This window comes from Marmota monax, unplaced genomic scaffold (genome assembly GCF_021218885.2).
Source record: "Marmota monax isolate L192 unplaced genomic scaffold, Marmota_monax_Labrador192_F-V1.1 WCK01_AAM20220418_F8-fsc00007, whole genome shotgun sequence".
NCBI classification, from domain to species: domain Eukaryota; kingdom Metazoa; phylum Chordata; class Mammalia; order Rodentia; family Sciuridae; genus Marmota; species Marmota monax.
Genome location: NW_026692781.1, coordinates 23088050 through 23110353, shown reverse-complemented (window position 1 = coordinate 23110353; position 22304 = coordinate 23088050). Strand labels below are relative to the sequence as shown.

The following is a 22304-nucleotide window of genomic DNA, read 5'->3' as shown; positions in this document are numbered from 1 at the left end:
CTGTTTCTTGACATTACTTAAATGCGTCTGTAACTTTTGATTTCTACCATGTGTAATGCAAATGTACACTTCCACACCATCTCAGAATACCAATGATTTTTGAGTAGGATGTATGAGTACCATGCTATTTTTATCATACTATAGTATTAAGGCGGTTTGATATAAATTATTCCTTTGGGATTAAGATGATAATCATTTTTGTCGCCTTCAATATGCCTTAAGTGCTGATAACCACAGGCAGTTTGCAACAAACTGATAAAGCAACTCAAAGTGGAGAATTCTAGGTCCAAAGGCATGAAAGTTAACGGTATGTAAGAGACAATTGGGAAAGCAGCAGTGGGGCACATTGTGGGGTTGTGTGACTCTGTAAATAAGGGATTGGTGTGCTTGTTTTCTAATGATCAGCCTCCACAGTTGCCACCTGGAGGGTCTTTGTTGTGCTGGTAAGTGTGCATGGGCCCTTACACCACTAATGCTCCAAATATGTCCTTTTCCAGTAGCTAATAATTCTCTCCAGTATTCCACTTTATAGGTCTCCTCCTTTCTCAGTTGCCCTATTTTTTATGAAAAAAATAAAGTAAAGCCCGTGTTTCAATATGAATGTATGAAGAAGGCAAAATTTTACCAAAACTGTTCTTGTCATCAAGGCCAAACTCTTACTAATTGTCACATGCACTATAAATTGTTTACTTAGCTATCTTCCCATCTGGTTTATCCACTAACTCACTGATTATGTAAGCCCGTGGCTCCTTGTTCATGGGTTGACATATAATACAGCAGCTTTTAGATAACTCTTAGATGATATATACATCATACTCTATGGAAATAAAACTCAGGGCAGGGGTGGTGCTCAATGATAAAATTTTACCACCATAGTGCTGAGAGAGGGTGACAACAGAGATCAGACTTCTAGCTAGATATGGATCTTTCGGAGATTCCTATTACACTCTGGGAAACAGGGGCAGAAGGCAAAGAAGGAACCTGAAGTTAAAATATTTAGTTAGACCCAAACCCCACTAGTCTATGTCCCCTATGTATACTGAAAAATTTAGTGACATAGCTTTGTATGGCTTTGTGTTCTTACCACAATATTATAGTATAGATTTAATTTATATCTTTCCAATAGCAAATGACCTTGCAGCAAAAGCATCCTTAGTAATATATAAAACAGAAAACATCCTCATCTAGGTTTTTGTCTGTGTCATTAGTATAAAATCAAAAAACCTCAAAATTTTCTTCATGAGCTACAAATGTACTTTGTATTTAAAAACTTTTTGTCGGACTACGACTTCAGGTCTTTCTATGAGGAGGATTGGTTGCTTTTCTATTATACAAATTAATTACAAGTTGAATAATCAGGCATCCCAAAACCACTGAAATTTGGGACATCACTTCATATCCCTTCCTGTGCTCATGTAACTTGAAGAATTCACTGATTCAATTTTTGGTTTCAAAATATTGCTTTAAGTTAGAGGTGTAGCTTTCTGCCTGCATACAAAGCCAAATATACATTGATCTTGAAGTCACAAGCCTTCTTCTACCTCCTTTAGATTTCAGTGACATTGGTGTATCTTAATAAAAGGATTTTTCTTTCTAATTTAATTAAACTATGTAGCAAATATTAATAGATAATTCTACAGACTCAGTCCCATTTTTCCTAAAAGTTTTGTCTTCTCAGTATCTTCCTCCCCGTCTCCCAAATCATGTTACCATTGATCTTCAGTTATGTAATGTTTTTTTTTTCTCTAAAGTGTGTACGTGATAACAGTAAAAAGAGAAAAAAGCCTAATTTATGAAAATCGCATAGTGTATGGCTAAAAATGCCCAATGGGCACATATTACTACTAAAAAACAAGTACTGCTTCTTGGAGGAATGTGTTATTTTGTTCTGTAACACAACTGTAAATCCTCATGCATTATTTGGTCCCACGTAAACTGAATGGAGTTGCTCTACTGGTCAGTAAAAGTCTGGGAATAAGTGCCACCTGTACCCACATCTGCATCTCTGAAACAAAGGTTAACACACAATTAATACCAGGTTTTGCTTTCTACCTTACTGACTTGGCTTCTGTTATTTTAAAGATTTACTGGATTGTTGTTTGTAAAAGGAACCTAGGACTTCTTAATACAATGCAATAAACATTAATGTCATGGCTTCTAAAAATTATATCTTTAAAGATGGCTTTACACATAGTCTGACTCATTCAATAACAGTTGTAGTTAGGGCCCTGAGGTTCAAGGTGGTAGTTATGCTTTTCATCTACAAAAATATATTAAGAACAGGGTTCAAGGTGGAACTTTTCTACACAGGTTGTATTCTAATCTTAGGTCATAGGTGTTGAGAAGTGGGGATCCTTGACAAATGGTTTTGGCAAACGATCCACAATGAATCACTATGATCTGAGTGCCACTCCCTTGCCAAGGCATTATGGGGAAAAACCTTTTCACATCTGGGCTTTTTTTTTTTTTTTTTTGGTATAAATTAACAGACATGGTTATTTTAAAGAAGTGACTTTAACCATTTAGAACCTGGGATACTTTTAGCATTTTCTTTGGTGGTGCCATTATGCCTCAGGAAGAAAGTGGTGTGACCTCCAGATGATTACTGGGTGCCACAGGACCTCGTTTGGCCCTTGTATAACCAAACTTCAAAAACCAGCAGGTAGAAATTACTGTTAACACAGAACTGCTTAAAACACATTTCATCTTAGGTTTTCCTACACCAGTGACATTATCATAGACAAGTTTCTACATCCAGATGGAGTTATTTGTACTTATATGCACACCAGCGTTTGCTTCTGTTTCATGTATTTAAACTAGCACCAACTATATCCACAGGTCAACAAAGTTGTCATCCTACAGCATCAAGGCCCTCGCTGTCACTCTCAATGTATGGGATGTCATAGTACTTGATGTTATTGCGTGCCCACTGCTGCAGGGCATCATGCAAAATTTCCTGGGATAAATGGTGTGCATATTCAAGCACCACAATGTTGGGCACTGGGGGTTTCTTCACTTCCTCATTGACATGAACTGGAGAAGGCATCCTAGGTAGAAATTCGTGTTCTGGCATAAAGGTTTCTTCATTCTCATCTTGCTTCTCTGGTGCAAATGTGGTAGGAAATGGAAAAGTTTGCTTTGATTTCATGCAGCCCATGTTGTAGAGGTGTTATGACTGAGTGAAGGAGAGCAGCAGCAAGACTACTTCAGCAGCATTTTGGGAAGACAGTGAAGGTCTGTCCACCACAAGATGTGGCCCAGTGCTTTCTCTCGCCAGGCCACTTGGTAATCAGTGCTCCCTTTCACCACTCTTCACTCGTAGTGTTTATCTGTCAAGAGAAGGGAGTTTTCAGTTGTTGATGGATTTTAATTTATTTATTTATAGTAGTGCTGAGGATTGAACCCAGTGCCTCACACATGCTAGGCAAGCGCTCTACCACTGAGCCCCAGCCCCAAGAGAAGGGAGTTTTCATTTTTATTCATAGAATGCAAAATAATGTAAGATTCATTGACATATTGGTACCCTGTAAAAATTCTTTTCACCAATTTGGTCCCTTGGAGGAAATGTGAAGTAACAACAAATAGCTTTATCTTATCAACTGAAGGGAAAAGAAATCAACAAAAATGGCAATTTATAAAACAGGAAAACGTTTTTTCAAGCTTTTGAAAATTTTATAAAACTAAAAATATTTAAACTCATAACAGCAATATAGCTCCTGGATCAAATTCTAGACACCTATTATCAGAATGCAGCCCTGCTCATTTGTTTTATGTATTATTGCTGCTTGATTTCATGCTATGATGGCAGGATTGAATACTTGTGACAGAGTGTGGCCTGCAAAGCCTAAAATATTTATTACCTAGCCCTTTACAGAAAGCATGTGCCAACCTCTGATCTTTCTTTGTCAAGGGAAATAAACATATCAAAGTCTAATTTTGTTGTGAACTTACAAACCTGCATATCTTGGACCACTATTAGTCAGGCTTTGTTCCCTGGTCAGGTATTCACAACTCAGTGGTCCTTATACTAGGGCCAATCAAACAACACAGGTTAGACACAGCAAAGCCAGTTTTTTTAAATGAATTAAATGTCTCTATGAGATTATATGTAAAGCTTTTTATTTAAAATAGGTGTAAAGGTTTCTCCTAAGTATCCTACCCTTACCTGATGTTTGGACAGTAAGTAGGCAACAATGCTTCTGTACTCCCCAAGTAGGTGCTGTCACTGGATAACTTCTCTTAAGTTAGAACTTCATGATAACTAAAACAACACTGAACAGCTTCACTGTAGAGAGAACCAGACATGTGAGAGCACAGGAAAGTCTCTATGGATGAGGTTAACTGTTCCCAGTTCTTTTTAATTTTAGGACTCAAGACAATTCAGTTGAGTGTTTCTGATACAAGTGATCCCTAAAAGGCAAAAGCTAGCATATGCCTAATTTGCTTTTCTAACTAAGTGTATAAAAAATAACCTTTACCATGTTTATTGCTATATACTTTTTTGGCTTTCTATGAATTCTACCCAATTTTCTCATTATATCTATTCCTGATAAGGATGATATACTGGTAAAGGGTCCTTCTGCTTTTAATTACCTTTAGTTCTATATTATACCCTGCTTCCTGCTCAATTTCAGAGATGTATTTCAATGGGGAAGAAAGAACATGTGTGATATCTGCTTTGTTTACTGGACTGAACTGCTTGAAGAGAACTGTCTTGGTTCTTCATCTCCAGCATGTATCTATTTTGTACTGTGAGGAACAGTTCAGGGACCCAGACATGGTTAACATGAAAAAGTTTACTTAGAAAACTCAATGGGTTTCATAAATAAAAGGCTGTGCGTAGAATCATCAGATTATCCTGTGTATTCTAGGATCTTTGGTTTTGTATAAGCAGCTTTTTCTTGCCAATACAGAGTAACTAGTACCAGATTTGCCCTCTCACCTGGACAAAATACAGGTATTTTCAGACAATGAAGAGCAGGTATTTTCAGACAATGAAGGAAAAGCTGCTCAGTACTGTAATTCCTTGAGGAAAGGAGGACACAAGACATTTAATCCCATAATTGAACATCCTAGGGTTTTACTTGGGAGTATCTTCCTTAGAATTATCACAGAGAAGTTGAGCCCAAAGACAGACAGTGTTAATTCTACTGAGCTGAGGAAGCAGAGGTTTGGGTTACTGAAGCATCAAATTTATAAGACAGAGTTTATAAGAACCCTAGGAAAGGCAGAAATTTGCTAAAGGACTCATCAAGGATAAGGGCTGGGATGTGTATATGTAGGAAAATGATCTGCAGGGCCTAGTAAGAGATCGCCTGCTCTGGGACTTCGGAGTTGAACAGTGATACCAGATGTTCTACAGTACTGGGAATCCTTGGAGTTGGAGAGCACCCAAAGTGGAGAGACCCCATCGAACATTTGAGGCTTTAATTACTGCCCAGGAAATGTGATGCCTTAGGAATCAGGGGTATACCCTAGGAACAGGGGTTGGCAAAGGTTTTTGTAAAGAGATAGATAGTATATGACAGGCTTGTGAGCTATATTGCTATAATCTGAATATCCTCCCCAATTTATATGCTAAAACCTAATCCTCAAGTGATAGTATTTGGAAGTGGTGTCTCTGGGAATTAATATTAGGGCATCAGTGCCCTTATAAAAGAGGCCCCAGGAGCTTCCTTGCCCTCACTGTGAAGAAAAAAGGCACCATCTGTGAACCAGGAAGCCAGCCTTCAACAGACAAAATCTGAGTATACTTCCCAGTCTCCAGAACTATGAGAAAAAAGTTTGTTGTTTCTAACCACCCAGTCTATGGTATTTTGTTATAGCAGCATGAACAGATCGAGACAAAGTATATCACAAGGACTCATCTCTACTACTGCACAAAAGCAGCCACAGAAATACATAAATGAATGGGTATGCGATAAAACTTCATTTGCAAAAATAGCTAACCATAGACCATGTCAGTAAGTTCAACAGAAATAATCTCACTCTAACAAAGACTAAAAATATTTATAGAAAAATGACATAATACAGACTCCATACAAAGTATTATTTGCGATGTAAATAATTAAATGCAAAAAAGCAGGAAAATGTAACCCACCATCAAAAAAAAAAAAAGCTGTTAGAAACAGACCCCCAAATGGCCCAGAATTTTTAATTAATAGAGCTTCATAGAACTTACTAGAAACTTTAAAAAGTTAAGTATATAAGTATATTCAAGGACATGAAGGAAAGAAAATAGAAACTCAAAACCTAAAATATACAATATCTGAAGTGAAAAATTCATTGTATGGGCTATTAGATGTTGCAAGAGATTAGTGAAGTTAATAAATAAATGTGTATACACACATATACAGATAATCTGAAAACTTGGGGGGGGGGGATTTTAAAACTGAACAGAGCAAAAAAGATAACGCACTAAAAGGATAATGTAAGTATGACCTTAAAGCAGTGGAGAATGAGTATGTTTAATCCAGAAGAAGACAGGAAAGGGGGGAACATTGGAAGAAAATGGAGCAATTAAAAAACAAGATGACTAACTTCCACAAAAAATATACTGTTTGAAAGGGGAATGGACTAAAAATTCCAATTAAAAAGCAGATGTGATCACGTTAGTTAAACAGGATCCAGACCATTCAGATATGGTCAACAGATCCAAGGCCATACATTGAAGAAAGCATAGTCTTATGATCAAATAATGTGAGAACTGAGTATCCACATTAAAGAAATAAAAAACTGGACAGATAGCCTTCACAAAAATTAACTCAAAGTGTTTCCTAGACCAAAATACAAAATGTAAAACTGTAACACTCCTAGAAAACAACATAGGGGAAAACCTATATATAACCTTGGGTTATATAATAAGTTTGACTTTGCTAGAATATGAACTCTGCTCTTCATAATACATTGTCAAGAAAATATGAAGACAAGCCACAGACGGAGAAAACATTGTAAAATTATATTTGATAAAGAATTGTTATACAGAGTAACCCAACAAGAATATGAACAACCTAATTTAAATTGGGCAAAAGATCTGAGGAAGACATGAAAAATAAACAAGAAAAAAAACATTCACCATCATATGCCACTAGGGAATTGCGAATTAAAACAAAGAGTGATACACTACTACAACCTGTTAGAATGAAGAAAATCCAACACACCAAATGCTAGTGATGATGTGGAACAACAGAGCTCACATTCATTGCTGGTAAGAAGGCAAAAATGGTACAGTCACTTTGGAAGATAGTTCAGCAGTTTCTCACATAACTAAACATACTCTTACTACATGATCTAGCAATTGCTCTTCTTGGTATTTACCAAAGGAAACTTGTGTCCATCTACATGCAGATTTCTTTATTCAAATTTCTAAAACTTAAGAGCAACCAAGACACCCTTCAGTTGGTGAATGAATAAACTGTGGTGTATCTAGATAATGAAAAATACTCAGCTTTAAAAAGGGATAAATAATTAAGTCATGAAAAGAAGAAACCTTAAGTACATATTACAAGGTTTAAAAGGCCACCCTGAAAGAACTACTAATGATTCCAACTATATGAGAAATAAGGCAAAACTACAGACAGTAAAAAGACCGTGAGTTAGGAGGGTGGAATGGATAGATTCAGTGTAGATGATTTCTGGGGCAGAGAAACTATTCTACATGATACTATAATGATGGATACATGCTGTTATATGTTTGTCAAAATACATGAACTCTGCAAAACCAAAAGTGAACCTTAATAAAGTATGACTTAGGGTGAATGTGATGTGTCAATATAGGTTCATCAATTAAATGTACCGCTCTGATGGGGGATGCTAATGGTGTGCACTTGGTGGATACATAAAGTTCAGTTTCTCTGGGGGCCTAAAACTGCTCTTAAAAAAAAAAAATCAGCTTTTGGGGGCTAGGGCTCAGTGATAGAGCGCTTGCCTAGCATGTGTGAGGCACATGGTTCCATCCTCAGAACCACATAAAAATAAATAAAATAAAGACATGCTGTTTATCTACAACTACCAAAAAAATTTTTTTAAAGTCAACTTTAAAAACAAACCATGTGCTCTCTATAAGAGGTGTACTTTAAATATAAATATGTACAGAACTAATAGCTTCAAAATACATGAAGAACTAAAAACTGATAGAATTAAAGTAGAAACCCCAGCACAATTGGATTTAAACATTGCTCAGTCAGCAAATGATAGAGTATCCAAAGAATACAGGTTTGAACATTATGATCCAATGTGAATTAACTGACATTAACTTAACAGTTATATTAACAGTATCTCAACAACTAATACATATTCCTATCAAGTGCTTATGGAGCATTCATCAAGACAGACTGAGTACATAATGGTCTCAACAGATTTCAAAGATTTGAAATTTTAGAGTATATTTCCCAACCACCCTAGAATTAAATTAAAAATAAATGATAGTAAAATAGTCAGAAAGGCCCCAAATATTTAAAAATTAACCATTTCAAAATAATTAATGGGGTAAATAAGAAATCACAAGGAAAATTAAAATCATTTCAACTATATAATAGCCACAATATAATGAAGTTTTGAAATGCATCATTAAAACTCAGATGAAAATGTATAGACTTAAATGCTTGAAATAGAAAAGGTTTAAACCAGTTATCTAAGCTTTTACCTTCAGCTAAAAAAAAAAAGAAGTAAATTAAACCCAAAGTAAGCATAAGAAAGGAAAGAATTGGGGTGAGAAAAATAATAGAAAATCTAATAGCCCAATAACAAGAGCAGAAGTCAGTGAAGCAATGGAATCAATAGTATTTATTTAAAAATATCAGTAAAATACACAAATCTCTATTCATAAACTGTTCAACAAAAATAAGAGAAGTTGTTATCTAAGATTGTGTAGTGAAAAAGACATTGCTACAGATCCTGTGTACATTAGAAATATAACAAAGAAATAATATGAACAATTTCATGCTAATTCCAAATTGCCAAAACTAGCATAAGAAAAGAAAATTCCATAGCCCAATATCAGTTTAAGAAATTGCATTTGTAATTTAAATCTTTCCCCAAAGGACCTTCTCAAATGGCTATACTAGAATATATAGAATATATATTCTATCAAATATTCAGGAAGAACTAATATCAATCTTACCCAAATTCATTCTATATAAGGCCAAGATGACCCTGTACCCAAACCCAAAGATAGTACAAGAAAACTCAACTTTATGAACCAATATTTCCCATTAACACAGACCCAGGTGTTTTAAGTGACAGATTAAATCTAGTATATATGAAATGGTTAACAAAATGTGAGATTTATACCAGCAAGTCAAGAAATGCAGTCTAATATTGAAAAGTCAAACTTTTCAACATATTAACAAAAAGATCAGATTCTCAACAGAAGCAGAGCACATCTCCAAAAATAACCATTTCATGATAAAAATTCTCAGCTAAGTAGCAATAGGAGGGGTGTCTTTAAACTAACATCAAACAAAAGGAATGACTGAATGCTTTTCCCCTATCATAAAAAGGTAATGCTGTTCATTCTCATTTCTATTTAAAATTCTACTAGCAGTCCTATGAGAAGGAAGTCCTATATAAGAAGGAAGGAGGGAGAAAAGAAATAACTAGCATAAGTGGTGCTGGAAGAAAAAGAAAACTGCAGAGGACATGATTGTATATACAAAAAATCTTACAGATTATTTCCCCTTAAATTACTAAGATTAATGGGCAATTTCATCAAGGTCTGAAGATGTAAAATTTATATATATAAAAAATTAGCTATATTTCTATCTGCTTAGTATTTATTTGAAAGATAAAATTAATGCCATTGCAATAGTCTAAAAATATGATCACAGGCATAAATTTAACAAAGCATATGAAGAAAACTATACTGCACATTGTGTATGTTGGATACGAAAAATAATATTTTTTTTTTTTTTTTTACCAAGGAAAAGTAAAGAATGTAAATAGGCAAATACTGTTTGTGATCTGGAAAACAATATTGTTAAGATATCAGTTCTCCCCCCCAAATTAATGTATATATTCAATGCAATTCCAGCACACCTTTTTGTGGATATTGACAGACTGATTCTCAAATCCTATCAAAATTCCTGCAAAATTTGCTCTACATATAGACATACTAATGCTAAACTGTATATGTAAATACAAAGAAAAGTATAAAAGTTGAGACAATTTTGAGAAAGAACAAAGTTAGAGGAGCCATATTATCTACTTTTAAGAATGACTATAAAGCTTCAGAAATCAAGACAATGTTACACTAATAAAAGGCTAGACACAAATCTGTGGAATAGAACAGAGTCAAGAAATAGGCCGGACACAGTGGCACATGCCTCTAATCCCAGCAGGTTGGGAGGCTGAGGCAGAAGGATCACAAGTTCAAAGCCAGCCTCAACAAAAGCGAAGCGCTAAGCAACTCAGTGAGACCCTGTCTCTAAATAAAATACAGAATCGGGCTGGGGATCTAGCTCAGTGGTCAAGTGCCCCGAATTCAATCTCCTGTACTCCCCACTCCCCCAAAATAAATAGACCTACACAAATACAGTCAATTGATTTTTGACAATTGTGTAAAATTAATACAAAAAAGATAATCTTTACAATAAATGAAATGATTAGACATTTGTATATCCCCAACCCCTGCCAAAAAAAAAGTCTACCTCTACCTTGTGCAGTCATCCATTGCATCTATAGGAGATTGGTTCCAGGACCCCCTGAGTATACCAAAATCCTCAAGCCCCTTATATAAAAATGATAATATTTATTACATACATCCTCTCATATACTCTAAATCATCACTAGGTTACTTGTAATACTTAATACAAATGTAAGTGCTATGTAAATACTGTATTGTTTTGGGAATAATGATAAGAAAAAACTTGCATTTGTTCATCACAGTTGCAAATTTTCTTGCAAATATCTGAAAATCTATGGACATGACACTTGCAGATACATATGCTGACTATATAGTTCAGACTATATAGTCTAAGCCACAACTCCAGCCCCCAAATTTTCAGTTTTGATGTAGTCCTGTTTATCAATGTTTTCTTTCATGGTTCATACTTTTGGTGCTCCATCTAGAAACTGTAGGGCTAGCTGTAGGACTGGGAGTGGTGGCACACACCTGTGATCCCAGTGGATCAAGAGGCTGAAGCAGGAGGATCCCAAGCCTCGGCAACTTAGCAAGGCCCTAAGAAACTTAGCAAGATACTGACTCACTGAAAAATAAAAAAGGGCTGGGGATATGGCTCAGTGGCTAAGCACCTGAGTTCAATCTCTGGTACCTAAATAAATAAATAAATAAATGTAGGGATCATTAAATTAAGTGTAAAATGTAAAACTGTAAGATTTAAGAGAAAAAAAATGTGATCTTGGGTTAGACAGTTTCTGGACAGAACACTAAAAGTATGAACCATCAAAGAAAACATTGATAAACAGGACTACGTCAAAACTGAAAACTTTTGGCTGGGGTTGTAGCTCAGTGGTAGAGCACTTCCCTAGCATGTGTGAGGCACTGGGTTTGATCCTCAGCACCACATATAAATAAATAAAATAAAGGTCCATTGACAACTAAAATATATATATGTTTTAAAAAACTGAAAACTTTTGCTCTGAAGACAAATGCAGTTTAGAAAATGAAAAGGCCAGCAAATATTTAAAAAGTTTGCAAATCTATTCTAACAAATGACTTGAATCTAGACTATATAAATACTGAAACTCAACAGCAAGAAAACAACCAGGTTTTTAAAATGAACAAAAGATGTAGATGAACATTTCACCCAAGACCAACTACGGATGGCAAGTAACATGAAAGATGCTTAATATCAGGATGCTAATAATCAAATAGTTAAGCCATAAAGGAAATGCAAATTAAAGCCACGATAAGATGCCACCTAATAGAATAGGTAAAGTAAAACATGTATAATACCAAGCATACTGAGTACCAGTACAACTGGAACTCACACATTGCTGGTAGGAATGCAAAATGGCATGGCCACTCTTGAAAACAGTTTGCCAGTTTCATATTATAAAGTTCAAACAACCATTTACCATATGGGCCAGCAATCTCACTTGAGAGAGATAAAAATCAGTGTTTGTATAAAACTTTTGTACAAATGTCTGTCACGGCTTTATTGCCAAAAGGTGGAAGCAATAAAGACAGTGACACACATCAATATAAGTCTTAAAGGCATGCTAACTGGAGAGGTCAGTCTTGGTAGGTTACTTACTGTATGATTCTATGTATAGGACATTCTGGGGAAGACACACCTCTAGGTACAGACATCAGATCTAGGCCCAGCAGGGGCTAGGGTAGATTGCAACTACAGAGGCAGCAGGAAGGAGCTTTTGAGGGGTAAAGGAACTGCTTTTTCCCAACTGTGATGGTGGTTATAACAAATCTACACATGTACTAAAACTCTTAGATTTGTTCACCAAAGTTACTTTTACTGTATATACATTTTAAAAGGTATTTTCCAAACCCACAATAGTATTCACACTAAGATTGCTAAAATTGAAAAACCTAGAGTGCTTCATGTTGGTGAATATGGAATGCATTTATTGCTGGGGGGTGTATCTACTTTTAATAACTATTTGGCTGTTTCTTAACAAAATTATCCATGCTCTTTAACCTGTGAACCAGCCATTTCATTTCTAGGTATTTGTCTAAGACAAATGGAATATGTCTGTATATCAGTGTTCATGGCATCTTTATACACAAATAGTCAAAGCTTGAAATGATCCAGATTTCCCTCAGCAGGTAGATGGATGAACAAATTAGGGCTATCCTTAAAATGGAATGCTACTTGACAGTTACTAGAGAATGAATTATTGACATATGCCACAACATGGATGAGTCTCAGAAACACATCAAGCTGGTACAAAAGACTGATTATATTTCTACGAATTGCAAGATTGGACGACACTAACTGCATGAAGAGAAATGACAGCAGTGGTTTCCTTTGGGTGAGAGGTAGTAGGGCCTACCTGAAAGGGGGAATGAAAGAACTTTCTGGGTGATAGAAATGTTCTATATTTTGATTGGGCAACTGATTACATGGGTGTATACATTTGTTAAAACTTACCAATGATAATACCCTTGACATCTGTTATTTCATTGTAATTTTTATTTTAATAAAATGTAGGATCAATTTTTGAGAACATTCTGGGATACCCAAATCCAGGGGATTGATATATATTTGTACCTCAAAAAGACTGTTTGCTTGAATTGGTCATACCAAGTGTTAAAATCTGTCTGAAGTTCCAGTTCTTAAAGTGATTGGGCAGAATCCAGAGCACAGACCAACTCATGGTGCCATATGCCTCTAAGACAAGGCCTGTTGTTTCCTTCCCACTGGCCTAAATCCATCCCAAAACTCAGCAGAGATATTCTGGTAGGAGTCTACTCTTACCTCCAGTTACCAGTATAATGGTTTTTTCACTTCCTTTGGGAACATTATTGCTTTGGTTTAAAATGATGGCAATAAAAGAGAAACCAATTTGAAAATCGGATTTGAAAGTCCTTTATCCTAAACAGTGCTGTTCCTGAACTTGCAGCTAAAGAGTGTGGGCATGGGGTGGGGTAGAGTGGGGAGAGGAATATAGAATCTCATACAAAGAACTAGATTAGTAAGGTCCGTAAGATTTGACCCATTACTAGGTTCTTTAGTTGGATCACATTTCTGGATTGTTTATAAGGCATAGTACCTACATAGTAAAATGCATTGTCAACCTTCAGCTAATTTTGCTATAATGCAAAAAGGATAGAAGACTACTGTTCTTCAGTTTTTCACCACTTTAGTGTACTAATTTATGTTTGCCATCTCTAACTAATAGATGAAATAGGCAAATATGTCTGTTTCTATGACAAGCAATTCCATTAGCTTGTGACTGAGGCAGTTGTTTAAATTCATTAAAAACACACCTTGGTTCCTTAAGAAACAGAACTGAGTTTCAAACAGCATGTTTGTCATTATTCTCTGATAATGGGTACTAAGGATATATTTTCTTTCTTGAAGGGGTTCATGAAAATTGGACATTAAATGGAGGACTCTGTACTGGGAATATTGAGAATCACTGGCTTGGGGACTATAAATTCACAACAGGGTCAAATAGATATGGACTCAATTTAAATTTAATGTTCTTTTTCACCAAAAATGCAAAAGCTAGAAAATATGCATATGATTTCAATCAATTTGGAGGTCACCAAAAGAACATCACAGTAAAGTCTTTGGAAATCAAGTAGCTGGTTTCCTCCTCTGGCTTATTGGGCACATGCTGTGTGCAGCTGCTCACCCACAGGCAGTCTCTGTGAGATAGCTCTTCATGTGTCACACTTGGGGCTAAAGAACCCAAGTGGAGGGGGAGAGAAAATAACATGGTTAAGTGAAAGGACAATGTTTGAGATAAACCTAAGTGGAGGTTGGGTGTATGGTTTTATATGTTTTGAGCTGGGCTCTACCTCAGATGGTCATAAAAATTGAGATCCAATGTATACAGTATCTAGAACTCCCTAGGAACAGAGAAGGTTTTCCATGTTGTTTGCCTTCCTTGTCTCTCAAGATTGTCCCCTAAACCTACTAACATCAAATTATAGTGCTTTGTTTATATTTTAAGATTATAATTAAGGAAGGAAATATAATCTAAGAATGCCAACAGTCATTCTGAGATCAGAATCAGGTGATACATGTCCTAAATCAGGGGTGAATACTTCGTCTCACTTAGCAGGTTCTCCAGGTGGAGAAAAGAACCAAGCCGGCATTTCTCTCAGACTCTCTGGGCTTTACTCTGCATACCATATGGCTTTACCTGACCACTCCTATTTATGATGACAAATATTGAACTTAAACTGTAGCAGTTCCCACAGTATTGTAATATTAATCCTTGCAGGAAAATGAAAAGTAGCTCCTGACCAACTTGTTAGGAAAATCTGATCTAAGCCAGGCACAGTGGCTCATGCCTGTAATCCCAGTGGCTCTGGAGCCTAAGGCAGGAGGATCACAAGTTCAAAGACAGCCTTAGCAATTTAGAGAGGCCCTGTCTCAAAATAAAAAAATAAAAAGGACTGGGGATGTGGCTCTGAATTCAATCTGTTACAAAAAGAAAAAAGGAAATCTGATCTAGTACCTTTGCACACATTTTGTCCATTAAGATGGTTAAGATGGTGCATAAGTCCCATATTCTTACCATCTCCTTGAGTCATATTTCTTTTGTGAACTCCTGTGCATACATACATAATTAAATCTGTGTTTTAATCATACTCTCCAGCTTTTATCAGTTTGATTCATAGGCCTGAGTCACTCAACCAAGCAGAGTAGAAGAGGTTTTTTTTTTTTTTTTCCTCCACTATAAATTAAATTGTAGTCTTTATGTTATGTAGTGAAACCAATTCAAATACTTCAGAACAGTAGGAGGCATAAATAATAGAAGAGTGTTAAGTGCCATGCACTAAATTAAATTTCAGACAGCAGTGTGTTTAATTTTGAACACCAAGAAGAACCCACTCTGATGTGGAGACATGCGAGAGCATAGTATTCAAAGACACTTGGACTCTTGGTCAAAGAACCAAGAATTCAGAAAATTTTGCTATTTAAAATTTAATAATTTCTTTATGATGCATATAATACTATACTTTTTTCCTAGGGAGTTATTACAATTTTTATGCCCATGGCTGATGGTTCGGTATTTCAGGGGAGGAAAGTTACAGTTAATTTAAACATGTTTAAAAAATTCTTTTACCACTGGATTTCTCATTAATCCAAGGAAATGTCCTCTCGAATCAACCTAATCCTGCCACACTCAGGCTCATTTCCTCCTTCTAGCCCTTTCTTAAGCTGAAACACCACCTCCCCCTTATCTCCACCCAGCACCTTTCCCTTCTTCCCTACTTAAACCAAAGTAGCAAGCTTCAAAGATATGGACACCCCCATCTCCTCCATGCAAACTTCCTAGAATTCTACTAGCCTTTGTTAGAATCCTCTTCTTGAACTGGTGTCTAGACCAATTACTTTATAAATATTGTCTTCCCAAATGAGATTAAATATTCCTCACAAGTAGGAGTTGCTTTTTCTTATTTTGCACAGAACAGTTCTCTACATTAAGGCACTTAATGAATACTTATTACTGTTTGGCCATTTATCAAATATCCATGAGCATGCAGTGTGTGAGACACTGGGAATAAAACACTCGACTTCACACAGCTCTACCTTTCCCAGAGTGCTCACATGGAAAAGCCATAAACTTGCAATAATGTTTGGACCAGTGTTTTGTGTGGCTAGTGCAACGTTTAAAGTGCTCTGAATTAGGATTCCTCTGAGCTGGGCATTTCACTCTCTAGTCACAGGCCTCTGTTGCACCCTTGTGCACATTACCAATCCAGCTTCACTAATTTGCTACCTTCAGCCCCTTGTGAAACACTCCTAAGGAATAAATTAATTCTTAAAATACAAGGCTCTTCCCATATTAGATGATTAGAGTTATTTATCAAAACTTTAAACATCATAGGACCCTGAGTAGTTTTCTCTACCACCAATTTGGTCCATATTGTTCATTGTACTCTTGCTATGGAAAACAGGCCCCCATTAAAGAATTCTCAAATCCAAAGGCAGATGGTATATTAGTTAATTAGAGAAAGAAAACAGAACTGTTTAGCAGCTGTTTTGCTGCTTTAAAAGCAAATGAGCTTCAAACTGAAAAAGATAGAAACCTCATTAAGTGAGAACTAAGGTGCAAGCAGAAGCAGCCACTTTAAAGCCAACAGGTGACTTCTAGTGACTCATTTCCAAGGTTGCAAGAGAATTTGCAGGTGTGAGCACAAGGATACAGCTAACCTGGAGAAGGAAGGAGGTCTCCAGAGGCTGGAGTCACACACACAACCTCTCATCCCAAGTGTTTTTATTTTGTAATACTCAGAATTGAAGAAAAGAGAATTCCTAAGCATTATATGCCAGTAGTCTGACATCAATCTCTGGCAAACTCCAAGACTTAATGATAAATAGGCAATACTTTTCGGGGCGGGGGGGGGGGATGGAGATTAGAGATATCCAAGAATTAGCAGTTCACTAAAAATCATTTTAAAACTAACATCATTAAGTCTTTGTTATAGATTAGGGAATACCCAAGGTCTTTACTGTTAGCAAGACATTTGATTAAAATTTTTCTCATGATATCTTTATGGACAAGACCAGTCTGTGGACTAGAACAGTTTATGAACTATAACTGACTGACTTATTAAAATAAGTCAAAATGCTGAGTTCAGCTGATTCATTAATTTCAACAATATCTACTACTTAGAAGCAACTATATCTCCAACCAGTACTATATTTGGCACTTTCAGTATGCTGAATTTTCACAACCACTCTGAAAGGCAAATGTTACTAACTTCATTTTACTGATATGGAAAAGAAGCTTCTCGAGGATATCAATCTAGTAGATTTCAGGAACAAACTCCAAAACCAGGTTCCAAAAATCCAGGGCCATTTCTACTATGCTGTAGGCTTCTAGATGAGCCACCTTCATAGCAATATGTTATCAGTGACTTGAATGTCTGCTGAATAAACTCACTGAATGTCCAGAATTAATATGATGAATGTCACAACCATGGCTAAAAATATCTAACAGAGTGGAGATTGGAGAGAGTTTCAAAGTAATATAAGCCAACAGAACAAAAATTTCAGATTTGAGAAATGTTCTATTGCACAGTTTAAAAATTAATAAAGCCTACCTTAATAGCCAAGTGTGGAGGTTCGGTTTTAAGTCAACTTTGGAGTATTTATTTGAAGATGGGAATTCATTATACTCTGAATAATGACTTATTTACTTCATTGTGGTCTAAGGATCTTTAGCACAAGAAGGGTCTTAGGTAAGGAAGGAAACAATGATCATCTATTAAAGATAACATTTTCTGACTTCTTGGCACCTAATCTACATCTTTAATTTCATCTTCACAACCATCCTCTGGGCAGATGGAGTGTATTACCATTCCCATTTAGCAGATAATAGATCCAAGACCCAGAGATCTGAAAGGTTGTCAAATAGACAAAAATCTTAATTTAGACCTTTTATTTCCTAACTATTTTTGGTCATGGACCCTTTTCAGATTCTAGGTGAAAATTTTAGATCTTTGCAAAAAAAAAATAAAAAAGGCCTTCAAATAATTTCAAAAGTTGGAAGATTATTGGCAAAAGTCAGACTAATGAAAAACAAGTCCAAGTAAGCAGTTGTTGGGTGTAAACAAGGTCTTGCTAATACTAACCTTCAGGAGAGATACCTCAAATTATATTTAACTCCCTGGCACTGAAGTGGAGTGTGGCTGGTCTGTCAGGAATGCTGCAAAAGGGAGATTAAAATGGACTGGAGGATGGTCTATGATTTTAAAGTATCCTTTTGCTGTAAGATTGTGGGCCTAAGTAATTTTGCTTGATGGCAAAGTTAAAAACTCAAGTTACTATTTTTCCAGACCATTCTGCCATACCTAAACAATGTAATTTCCCATTTATATATGATAGCTAGATCAGGTAATAGAAAGCAATTTCATCCAAAGGAAAAAAAGGATTATCCAAGTGTTCATCTTGGTTTGATTTATACTTTGTCATAACGAAATAGATTCCGTATTCCTATGAATTCTTATTTAACAATCTCTCTAAGAGAAACATTATATACATCAAATCCCCAAAAGATGGAGTCTTTGATATGAGTATTACTAGCTTATAATTTTATGTTAAACTACTTCCATAAAGAATGGGGAGAGGAGTGTCAGAACAGACACAAGGGAAGCAACTCCCATTGCCCTGCTTTGCTCCTCAGTTCCTTTGCTCATGGCTGAAGATCTAACCAGTTTACCGGCTTGCTTTCTCATTGCATTATTTCTTCTCTAGAGTCAGCCTCTCACAGCTCCTAAGAGCACAAGAGCTAAGACTTTGCTCATCATATGCCACTCAGAGCACAAGCCTGACAGCTTGACATACGAAAAAAATTTGACGGACAAACCTTTTACCCGAACATCTTCACTCTTCAGGTGGGAAGGAAGGTGAAACTGTAGCTCATAAAGAAATACCTCTAATTGAGGGCTTAGAACAAGATGAAAGGGGTGGGGGCTAACTCTCCGCAGTTCGGGAACTGAGAATGTGAAGCTCAATCCAACACAGTTGGCCGAGAAATATCTGATTTAATTAAAGCCTCCTGTAACTCATGGGTTTCTGCCATTGAAAAAGCAATAGGGTACAGCTGACAGACTGTACACAGACTGTACACTGAGCACAGACCGACAGACACGCGCGCGCCCCGGGGACCCACCTCCCAGATGTTCACTTACACCACACATCACCAGGGCAGCTGCGCGGCCATCGCAGGTGTGCACCGCCCTGGGGGCCCTGGAGGCATCCGGCGCTCGGAGGGCTGCGTGCCCGGGCCAGTGCCCGAGCTCCCGAGCGGGCGCTGCTCTTGGGAGGGGGCTTGCTGGCGTCAGGGCGCGCGGACGCTGAGGCCGAGCAGGGGCAAAGTGCAGTCTGTGGCCGGGCAGTGGCGCCGCCTTCCCACAAACGCCGGGCTCAGTCAAGTGGCAGCGTTTGGAGGACGGGGCGTCCTTCGGTCGCGCTCCCGGCCCCTCCTCCTGCCGCCGCCGCCGCCGCACCCGCCGCACCCGCCGCGCGCTCGTCACGGGTTCGCGCCCCGCTCCCGGCCGGCCCCGCAGGTGGCAGCCAAGGGGCGCGCGCTCCCCCGTACGCCCTCTGCGGGCAGCACGCGAGTTCCGGGAGGCGGCGGGGTGCCGTGGTGAAGTCCGCAGGCACTAGGTCCGAGCGCGCGGGACAGTGGGTCCCAGCCACCGCGCTCACACCCACCCTCAATACACTATCTGTACTGCTGCCACTTCCCCAGCAGGAGCTAGACCGCCCAAGAAATTATGAAAGCTGAGTGAGCAAGTCACTTCACTACCCTGTTCCCTTTTGGGAGCCACTTGAGCTATGATTTCACTTGCGCTCTGCACTGGTTTAAAGCAGGTGCTGTTCCCAAGGCCCCTTCGAAGTCACGTGGCCCTTGGAGCGAACAGGTGCTCGGCCATGGCGCTGTACCTGTTCAGGTGAGCTCCAGCAGCCTCGCTGCAGCCTTCCTTTCTAAGCCAAAGATTCTGGCTCCCTGGTTCAGGCTACAAGCCAACTTTGACCCCAGGCCCACAATAGGCCTAGGCCAGGACTGCCCTTCCTAACTAGTTTGCACTGTAAGTATGCAGAGCACACGTACTTAAAAATTTACAGGATGCATCCTTTTTGCATTTTTCAGGCGTGTTTCTCCTTAATTAAATGTCTCGAAAAGCCATTTTCTCACTCTGAAGAACTGAGCCGCCACTACCTCAAAACACGGCCACTATTCAGTTACACTTCTCCGCACATTCCATGTGATGCCTGCATCTGTCCAGCATGATTCCCAGCAATAATAACAGCCCCAAGAGAACTACAAAAGAACCATTATTTTCATCGTGTTCTACAATGAATTAGTCAATGCAAAATTCATGCCTGAAGGGACCTTAGTGATCATTTCACTTGACTACTTCACATTACAGATGAGGATGCTGAGACCCAGAGTCCAGCTGCAAAATTAAACTGGGAAAAGACTGGAGCTTAAAAAGTCTGCAGTCTGAAAACTTACATGAGATTTAACTCTTTGAAGCTACAATATATAAAGAGTAAACCTAGATAGCAAAGGAATTGAGAAACATAAGATAGAGAAAACCTTGCTCAGAATCTTTGAGACTTTTTTGTTGGGGAGAGGGGTCTCTAGTTATTGAACCCACGGATGCTTTACCATTGAGCTACATCCCCTGCCCTTTTTATTTTTTATTTTGAGAGGCTCACTAAGTTGCTAATGCTGGCCTTGAACACTTGATTCTTCTGCCTCAGCCTCCTCAGTCACTGAGATTACAAGGCATACACCACTGTGACTGGCTTCTTTGAGACTGTAAATGAATCAAGCATTCTTATTTTTTTAAGAGAGAGATAATTTTTTAATATTTATTTTTTAGTTTTCGGTGGACACAACATCTTTATTTTTTTATTTTTATGTGGTACTGAGGATTGAACCCAGCACCCGGCACATGCCAGGCAAGCGCGTTACCACTTGAGCCACATCCCCAGCCCGACATTCTTACTTTTTTACTATGCTTAAATTAGTTAAGGTTACTTATATATTACAGAAATGTAATTTTCATTATGCTAAATGACTAACAGAATTGAAATTATTATATTCTAACAATCGTAGAGCATCAATACACTTATATTGATGCATCTGATAAGTATCAGCTTTTAATATATACAAATTGATTATACTTAGATAAAATATTTAGTTCTACAAATTTCAGGCACACATGCTAGATAATTATGATCAAATGCAAGGTTCCACCTTGCCTAATTCTTCACTGATGTCGTTTGCTTGCCTTCTCCCTTCCCTAGTTTTAAGACTCTGTCAACCTAGTGCTGAAATCATCCTTAGACAACCTCTGGCTTCCACAGTGAGAGATGGGTGTCAGTCCTTGATGTGCTCTAGGCAACAAGATAAACAGTAATTTGTAATTTTTGCTTCCCAGTTATCAGGGTAGAAGGAAAAAGTGGTTGGGAAGAATCAGTCTCTGGCTTCTACCAGAAAAGGAACCTAGGTACATGACACCCCTTCTTCAGATCCTCTTCCTCTCTGCAGGGCCTCCCATTATCACCCATGAAGACTGGCTCAGAATCCCAATTCTGAGTATTGGGTGGGAGTAGGAGGTAGGGAGAGCCTTGGTCTCTCTCCTCACAACTGCAGGCTGTGCTTCTGGTGAAGATGGTGCCATGGTAATCCCCAAAGGGGAGTGCTTAGGGAGAATGTGGTGCCCACCTGCTGCTGGGATTTGGAAAGACTGGCTTTCCTCACAGCTACCCCAGTCTGGAACTGGAAGTCAGGGCCCAGCATTTCTGCCCTCCTATCTTCCTCTCAGCCTGGCTTGAACAAGAGTAGAGGAGGAGGTCAGAACTCAGAGCTCCTCAAACTGGTGGTGACAGAAACTGTACAAGTTTGAAAGAGGGTACCTTTTAAAACATGAGAAGAGGAAGGGCCACAGACAGGGCCTGATATCAGTGTGGTTAAGATGACGGTATTGGAGAATAACAAATTTTTTGTGGGTTTTCTTTTGGGGAGAAGGCCATGGAAAATAAAAATTTTAAGTATCAAATACTGATATTTGAATATGTTGTCAATAAGGAAGAAGTTTTGAGCTGGATTTGGACTGCATGCCAAGTAGTAGCCTTCAATTAATAGAATAAAATCAAGGGATCCCCATATACTTTTCCCTT

The 22304-nt window shown here is 37.8% G+C and overlaps 1 protein-coding gene across 3 annotated transcripts; it reads right to left on the bottom strand.

The window, feature by feature from the left end:
* Positions 1 to 1599: 1599 nt before the first annotated feature.
* Positions 1600 to 19537, bottom strand: CUNH2orf88 (chromosome unknown C2orf88 homolog). Of its 3 annotated transcripts, XM_058580329.1 has the most exons (3): positions 19298 to 19537; positions 4166 to 4285; positions 1600 to 3329 (listed from the first exon to the last, which is right to left on the bottom strand). In XM_058580329.1, the coding sequence occupies exon 3, from the start codon at positions 3155 to 3157 to the stop codon at positions 2852 to 2854; it is 306 nt and encodes a 101-aa protein (XP_058436312.1). In that variant the 5' UTR covers positions 3158 to 3329; positions 4166 to 4285; positions 19298 to 19537; the 3' UTR covers positions 1600 to 2851. The 3 variants fall into 3 exon arrangements, with proteins under 3 accessions (XP_058436312.1, XP_058436313.1, XP_046303217.1); XM_058580330.1 differs by lacking the exon at positions 4166 to 4285 and having other exon boundaries at positions 19279 to 19537; XM_046447261.2 differs by lacking the exon at positions 4166 to 4285.
* Between the last annotated feature and the right edge of the window lie 2767 nt (positions 19538 to 22304).